The sequence below is a fragment of the Dendropsophus ebraccatus genome, unplaced genomic scaffold (assembly GCF_027789765.1).
Source record: "Dendropsophus ebraccatus isolate aDenEbr1 unplaced genomic scaffold, aDenEbr1.pat pat_scaffold_1594_ctg1, whole genome shotgun sequence".
Taxonomy (NCBI): Eukaryota; Metazoa; Chordata; class Amphibia; order Anura; family Hylidae; genus Dendropsophus; species Dendropsophus ebraccatus.
In genome coordinates this window covers 1-8,300 of record NW_027209017.1, presented here as the reverse complement: position 1 = coordinate 8,300, position 8,300 = coordinate 1, and the positions used below count along the sequence as shown (strand labels likewise).

General features: G+C 52.4%; 1 protein-coding gene across 2 annotated transcripts; it reads left to right on the top strand.

Annotated features, from left to right (window-relative positions):
* The first annotated feature begins 754 nt into the window (after positions 1-754).
* LOC138775384 (transmembrane and coiled-coil domain-containing protein 4-like) lies at positions 755-7,443 on the top strand. Of its 2 annotated transcripts, none has more exons than XM_069955928.1 (6): positions 755-965; positions 3,186-3,344; positions 4,061-4,235; positions 5,523-5,550; positions 5,846-5,978; positions 6,505-6,571. In XM_069955928.1, the coding sequence occupies exons 2-6, from the start codon at positions 3,214-3,216 to the stop codon at positions 6,554-6,556; spliced, it is 519 nt and encodes a 172-aa protein (XP_069812029.1). In that variant the 5' UTR covers positions 755-965; positions 3,186-3,213; the 3' UTR covers positions 6,557-6,571. The 2 variants fall into 2 exon arrangements, with proteins under 2 accessions (XP_069812029.1, XP_069812030.1); XM_069955929.1 differs by lacking the exon at positions 6,505-6,571 and adding an exon at positions 6,975-7,443 and having other exon boundaries at positions 756-965.
* The last annotated feature ends 857 nt before the right edge of the window (positions 7,444-8,300 follow it).

Below are 8,300 nucleotides of genomic sequence, written 5' to 3'. Positions count from 1 at the left end.
TACAGGTGAGGCATCACGTGGTTATCAGTGTATTATGATAGAGTCCGCAGGCAGGGGGCGCTGTAATACAGGTGAGGCATCACGTGGTTATCAGTGTATTATGATAGAGTCCGCAGGCAGGGGGCGCTGTATACAGGTGAGGCATCACGGGTTATCAGTGTATTATGATAGAGTCCGCAGGCAGGGGGCGCTGTAATACAGGTGAGCATCACGTGGTTATCAGTGTATTATGATACAAGTCCGCAGGCAGGGGGCGCTGTATACAGGTGAGGCATCACGTGGTTTATCAGTGTATTATGATACAGTCCGCAGGCAGGGGGCGCTGTATACAGGTGATGCATCACATGGTTATCATTGTATTATGATAGAGTCCGCAGGCAGGGGGCGCTGTATACAGGTGAGGCATCACATGATTTATCAGTGTATTATGATAGAGTCCGCAGGCAGGGGGCGCTGTATACAGGTGAGGCATCACGTGGTTATCAGTGTATTATGATAGAGTCCGCAGGCAGGGGGCGCTGTATACAGGTGAGGCATCACGTGGTTTATCAGTGTATTATGATAGAGTCCGCAGGCAGGGGGCGCTGTATACAGGTGAGGCATCACGTGGTTATCAGTGTATTATGATAGAGTCCGCAGGCAGGGGGCGCTGTATACAGGTGAGGCATCACGTGGTTTATCGGTTTACTATGAGGAGCAGCTGCTGCTCCACGCAGAGCGGAAGTCACCCGTCTCCATAGCAACCCTCCTCGGGACTCAAAGTCCTTCGCCAGCTCACTGCGCCAGTGACGTAAACCACTACGTTATGAGCGTAGTTCCCGCCGGGGCTACTGGCAGCGTGTGTAACGTCAATAGCGTGAAGCTACTATTCTCCAAGACTTACGTTGGTTCCGTAGATGCGGCCTAGAACGTCTGTGACAGGAGACGCCGGGGCCGTCGCTGTCCGGGAGCGGGGACCGGCTCAGGTGAGAAGCGGGATGTGTGGAATGATCGGGGTAGTAGTTCGGTTGTGACTTAATACTATGAGCGGCGAGGAACCGGCCGTCCTCACCTGTGATAGGATATAGCCGGCCCTACACCAGCTGTCTATGTACTATGACTAGTGACGTCCTCTCTGCCCCCTAGTGGTGAAGTCCGGAATACACGTAACGTAACGTGTCTGCCTGTGTAGGACCTCTGCCTATATAGAGATCCATAGGGGACATGTCACCTCCTGACAGCCATAGCGTACACATGTCACCTCCTGACAGCCATAGGATACACATGTCACCTCCTGACAGCCATAGCATACACATGTCACCTCCTGACAGCCATAGGATACACATGTCACCTCCTGACAGCCATAGCATACACATGTTACCTCCTGACAGCCATAGCATACACATGTCACCTCCTGACAGCCATAGCATATACATGTCACCTCCTGACAGCCATAGCATACACATGTTACCTCCTGACAGCCATAGCATACACATGTTACCTCCTGACAGCCATAGCATATACATGTCACCTCCTGACAGCCATAGCATACACATGTTACCTCCTGACAGCCATAGCATACACATGTTACCTCCTGACAGCCATAGCATACACATGTCACCTCCTGACAGCCATAGCATACACATGTTACCTCCTGACAGCCATAGCATATACATGTCACCTCCTGACAGCCATAGCATACACATGTTACCTCCTGACAGCCATAGCGTACACGTCACCTCCTGACAGCCATAGCATACACATGTCACCTCCTGACAGCCATAGCGTACACACGTTACTTCCTGACAGCCATAGCATACACACGTTACCTCCTGACAGCCATAGGATACACATGTCACCTCCTGACAGCCATAGGAGACACATGTTACCTCCTGACAGCCATAGGGGACATATGTTACCTCCTGACAGCCATAGCATACACATGTTACCTCCTGACAGCCATAGCATACACACGTTACCTCCTGACAGCCATAGGATACACATGTCACCTCCTGACAGCCATAGGAGACACATGTTACCTCCTGACAGCCATAGGAGACACATGTTACCTCCTGACAGCCATAGGGGACATATGTTACCTCCTGACAGCCATAGCATACACATGTTACCTCCTGACAGCCATAGCGTACACACGTTACTTCCTGACAGCCATAGCATACACACGTTACCTCCTGACAGCCATAGGATACACATGTCACCTCCTGACAGCCATAGCATACACACGTTACCTCCTGACAGCCATAGGAGACACATGTTACCTCCTGACAGCCATAGCATACACATGTTACCTCCTGACAGCCATAGCATACACATGTTACCTCCTGACAGCCATAGCATATACATGTTACCTCCTGACAGCCATAGCATATACATGTCACCTCCTGACAGCCATAGCATACACATGTTACCTCCTGACAGCCATAGCGTACACGTCACCTCCTGACAGCCATAGCATACACATGTCACCTCCTGACAGCCATAGCGTACACACGTTACTTCCTGACAGCCATAGCATACACACGTTACCTCCTGACAGCCATAGGATACACATGTCACCTCCTGACAGCCATAGGAGACACATGTTACCTCCTGACAGCCATAGGGGACATATGTTACCTCCTGACAGCCATAGCATACACATGTTACCTCCTGACAGCCATAGCATACACACGTTACCTCCTGACAGCCATAGGATACACATGTCACCTCCTGACAGCCATAGGAGACACATGTTACCTCCTGACAGCCATAGGGGACATATGTTACCTCCTGACAGCCATAGCATACACATGTTACCTCCTGACAGCCATAGCGTACACACGTTACTTCCTGACAGCCATAGCATACACACGTTACCTCCTGACAGCCATAGGATACACATGTCACCTCCTGACAGCCATAGCATACACACGTTACCTCCTGACAGCCATAGGAGACACATGTTACCTCCTGACAGCCATAGCATACACATGTTACCTCCTGACAGCACCCCTTTGGGCACCCCTCGGATCCTGACTGTGAGTGACCTCATTGGGGCGGCTGCAATGTCATGTTCCATCATTGTTGCATCCCTTTAATCCCCAGTGTCAGATCAGGAGTCACACCCCTTTAGGCCCCCTCGCCCGCTTTCTCTCAGTATCTGGTTTGGTTCACATTCAGTAATGTAGATAGTTGTCTATGTGCAGGTGCGGTGACGCTGGTGACATCATCATCATGCAGGACGCATCAGATGGAAGCAGCCGGGCCGCACTGCTGGGGCGCTCACTGAGTGAAGCAGCGAGATTCGCCTACGCCGGTCTTTGCGCCATGTCCCTGGCCCAGCTCTTTCCAGAGAAGGAACAAAGGTGCATAGTACGATATAACATGGGTGATGAGCAGGGGGCCGTGTACTGTGTGTGTGTGTGTGTGTGTGTGTGTGTGTGTGTGTGTGACGAGCGGGGGGCCGTGTACTGTGTGTGTGTGACGAGCGGGGGGCCGTGTACTGTGTGTGTGTGTGTGTGTGACGAGCGGGGGGCCGTGTACTGTGTGTGTGTGTGTGTGTGACGAGCGGGGGGCCGTGTACTGTGTGTGTGTGTGTGACGAGCGGGGGGCCGTGTACTGTGTGTGTGTGACGAGCGGGGGGCCGTGTACTGTGTGTGTGTGTGACCAGTGGGGGGGCCGTGTACTGTGTGTGACCAGCGGGGGGCCGTGTACTGTGTGTGACCAGCGGGGGGGCCGTGTACTGTGTGTGACCAGCGGGGGGGCCGTGTACTGTGTGTGACCAGCGGGGGGGCCGTGTACTGTGTGTGACCAGCGGGGGGGCCGTGTACTGTGTGTGTGACCAGTGGGGGGGCCGTGTACTGTGTGTGTGTGTGACCAGCGGGGGGGGCCGTGTACTGTGTGTGTGACCAGCGGGGGGGCCGTGTACTGTGTGTGACCAGCGGGGGGGCCGTGTACTGTGTGTGACCAGCGGGGGGGCCGTGTACTGTGTGTGTGACCAGCGGGGGGGCCGTGTACTGTGTGTGACCAGCGGGGGGCCTTGTACTGTATGATCAGTATACGCTGTTTCCCCTCCGCACAGGGAGTTCTGCAGGAAGTTTGTGGAGGATCTGGTGCGGTGGCTTGACCTTTGCCCCTCGGTTATTCCCGCCATGGAGGCGTTTGCCAGTGGTCTGGGCGGAGAAGGAACTGACACGTTCACTCATGTTCTGCTGGAAGATTCAGTCATGAAGAGCAACCCGACCATAATCACCCAGGTAACACACGCGGTGTCCCCCACCCCACCCGTCACATCACTGTTCTAGGTGTTATATGGGGTTGGGGTCCGGGCTCCCATAGGTGTTATATGGGGTTGGGGCTAACAGTCTCTGGTCACAGGGAGTTTTTAGGGTCTCGCTCTTGGGACCCCCATGGTATTACCCCCTTCCTCGGCCGCACCATACAGCCGGCACTGTCACCCCCTTTCTTGGCCGCACTGTATAGCCGGCACTGTCACCCCCACTTCCTCTTTTTTTAAATCAGATCATTTTTTCAAGTCACAAAAAACTTTGCTTTTCCTTTTATGAAAATACAATCAAACAGGACACAAAAATAACAAAGCGACAGTACAATATAGCCGGCACTGTCACCCACCCCTTCCTCGGCCGCACTGTATAGCCGCCACTGTCACCCCCCTTCCTCGGCCGCACTGTATAGCCGCCACTGTCACCCCCCCTTCCTCGGCCGCACTGTATAGCCACCACTGTCACCCCCCCTTCCTCGGCCGCACTGTATAGCCGCCACTGTCACCCCCCTTCCTCGGCCGCACTGTATAGCCGCCACTGTCACCCCCCCCTTCCTCGGACCGCACTGTATAGCCGCCACTGTCACCCCCCCCCTTCCTCAGGCCGCACTGTATAGCCGCCACTGTCACCCCCCCCCTTCCTCGGCCGCAATGTATGGCCGCCATTCTGTCACCCCCCCCTTCCTCAGCCGCACTGTATAGCCGCCACTGTCACCCCCCCCTTCCTCGGCCGCACGGTATAGCCGCCACTGTCACCCCCCTTCCTCGGCGCACTGTATAGCCGCCACTGTCACCCCCCCCACTTCCTCGGCCGCACTGTATAGCCGCCACTGTCACCCCCCCCCACGTTCCTCGGCCGCACTGTATAGCCGCCACTGTCACCCCCCCCCCACTTCCTCGGCCGCACTGTATAGCCGCCACTGTCACCCCCCCTTCCTCGGCCGCACTGTATAGCCGCCACTGTCACCCCCCTTCCTCGGCCGCACTGTCACCCCTCTGTGGTGCACACTTACCAGTACAGATAGAGGACACACCGCACAATGGAATTGGTGAGCGTTGGGTAGGGGGCCGGTGGCTTTAGCTAGTCTGACCCTCAGTCTCAGAATATGAAGTCAGGTCTGCGGGGGGTTGATATCTGATCTGCGGTCGTGGCCACTGTCACCTGAGTATATTATAATGAGATCCTGGGGACACTGGTTAATTTGTTATTTTCGGGGTGAGTGTCTCCCCTCTTCTGATGCCTCATATCTCTGTATTTTAGGATCTGGTGTCGTTCTGCCTGCGGGATGGTGAGTTCTGGCCTCTTCTCTCTCTGTGATGATGATGAGGATGGTGTTTGTCCCCCATCTCAGTGTTGTGTCCCCCATCTCAGTGTTGTGTGAAGTAATTCTCATTCTGGAACCATCTGTTGTATCTGATGGGACGATAGCTGAGGAGATCTTTGTTCTTTTATGTTTCGCTATAAGCTGAGCTGTGGCTGATGTGTCACATGACCCCCCGTACCCCTTTATATACAGACCCCAACCCCTTAGCTGGTCTATCGATGTCCAGGTGTGATAAGGGGTCTCCTGTCTCCCTGTGCAGGGTACTATGACGCCCGGGGCCGAGTACTGATCTCCCACGTCTCCTGGCTGCTGCGCGTCCACCCAGAGACCATGGAGCTGAGCGAGGAGTCCATGATGCAGAGTCTGAAGAAGTATACGGAGGAGCCATCAGAGTAAGTGCCGCTGCAGCAGCCAATCACAGGGCACTCTGATCCTTAAAGGGCCAGACACTCTAAACCATCTGCCACCTCCCCTGTATCGGAGAAGCCTGATCATATACACAAGTAATAATATAATCAGGTGATGGCACTACTATACCCCCACCATTGCCATCTGTGAGCCCTGCTCGGTGCCCTTCACCCTTTATAGCGCTGTTTACATGGATAGCCGCCATTGATGCGTCTCTTATCCAAGGTGCAGAGGGGGACATCCTGGGCGTACATGACTTGGCCCTGATAGTACAGGGCAAGGGTGGGCTGGACGGGATCAGTCATGGCGGGAGAGATTGTCCCCGTCTCACACAGATAACAGCTGATTATCCTGCCCCGATACAATGACACTACATCCTGCTGTGGAGTAACATGGCAGGTGAGGTCACAGCAGGGTCATGGCTGGGCTTTGTACGGCCGTTATCACCTCCTCTTAGTGAATAGGGACGTTCTTGTTAACAGTCAGTCACATGGTGATGGTTTGTTACAGTGTCATGAACAAAGAAAAAACTGAGCTCACCAATAGGTGGTTTGTTGTGTGATGGTGGACGTTCAGGCAGGAGCAAGTGGAGTGGTAGCGGGCCGCACCCGGTTATAGTGGTAAAAAGGAGGAGAAGATCCACAGCGTCCAAAAAAGGTTTGTTGTCTTTATTATGAGGCATATAAAAAGTTACAAAAGATAAAAACGTAGGCCTACATGTTTCGGGGAAACACACCCCCTTGATCACGGCGGTGCAGACTTTCACAGAATCACAGGTATATATGCCAAACATTTAGATGCAGTGGTTAAGGGAACACCCCGTGGGTGCGTGTGGTTACGTATGTGATTAGACACAATTGCTAAATGCTGTACATAACACATGACTACTAGTGTGCACAATGCATATCAGACAGATGAGAAAAACAGGAAAAAAAACAACATGATTTATTTTATTTTTTTTTCCTCCCTTTGAAAAAAAGAAACATCATCATCAGTATAGATATGACAGTTCTGTTATGAAATTTAAACCTTTGGGTGTCCTGGTTTCTAAGCGGAGAATCCAAAAAGCCTCTCGCTTACGTAGGAGACGGACCCAATCTCCTCCTCGTGTTGGTTTAGACACTCGTTCTATAAGGATGACTCGAAGAGAGCAGCACTCCCCCTGGTGGACATCAAAAAAGTGTCGAGTTAACCCTGACATGGCTTTGCGGGAGTTAAAACGTGATGCGGCTGATGCATCAGCAATATGTTCAGTAATCCTTTGTTTTAGTTTACGTTTTGTGCTGCCAACATATTGTATGTTACAATCCGAGCACCAGGCAAGATAAACAACATAAGAAGTGCTGCAGTTGAGAAAAGAAGATGTGGAAACCTTGGCCTGTGCTTACCGACTGGAACGTGAGACTCCTCTGGATATGACCGCACAATCTGCATCTGGGCATGGAGCACTTATGGGATCCTCCAACAGTCAGCCACTTCTCCTTTCATACTTCGTGTTCATGGATAACTGTGGGTGAAAGGATGTTCCCTATTGTCCTACCCTCCTGGCCACTACATCGAACCCCCCAACCCCTGCTGATAGAATGGCTTCACATTTTCCATCCTGAAATAATAGGGGAATGTATTTACGAAGTACGGTTCAGGGAAGAAAAAGAGTGCTGCACCTCACACCTATGGCTGATACTAGTGCCTCTCGGCTGCATAAGAATTCTGGATGTGAATTGATCAAGCCATACTGCCCCATGTACCGCGTGCAGGTATCTGATACACATGGGTCCCTACACTAAGTCCTGTTTGTCCCATTCTATCTTTGATAGCTATGGTGAGTGCAATACCTTATCCAGACTTGTGCTGTTTGGGGGCAGCTTCCTCCGCCGGTGGTGCTGGCCGGGTTTTGGTCTGGTCCTGTGGCATGGGGGTTGCAGGGCCATTCCATGGCCCCCGTTCCCTGACTGTGCACGCCTGCGGGGGTGGTGGTCACTGACGGCACAGTGTGGACTTAGTGTAGGGGACCCATGTGTATCAGATACCTGCACGCGGTACATGGGGCAGTGTGGGCTTGATCAAACATACAGAATTCTGATGTTTTTTATGCAGCCGAGAGGTACTAGTATCAGCCATAGGTGTGAGGTGCAGCACTCTTTTTCTTCCCTGAACTGTATTTACAAAGTGTATGCTCTATTTGTCTGAAACTGTAATCAAGGGGGGTGTGCTTCCCGAAAACATGTAGGCCTACGTTTTATCTTTTGTAACTTTTTATATGCATCATAATAAAGACAACAAACTTTTTTTTGGACGCTGTGGAT

Excerpts from the sequence above, each read along its gene's own strand:
- LOC138775384 (XM_069955928.1), top strand. The coding sequence starts at position 3,214 with ATGCAGGACGCATCAGATGGAAGCAGCCGGGCCGCACTGCTGGGGCGC. Across the intron at positions 3,345-4,060 it reads TTTCCAGAGAAGGAACAAAG|GGAGTTCTGCAGGAAGTTTG; the intron begins GTGCATAGTACG and ends CCCTCCGCACAG. Across the intron at positions 4,236-5,522 it reads ACCCGACCATAATCACCCAG|GATCTGGTGTCGTTCTGCCT; the intron begins GTAACACACGCG and ends TCTGTATTTTAG.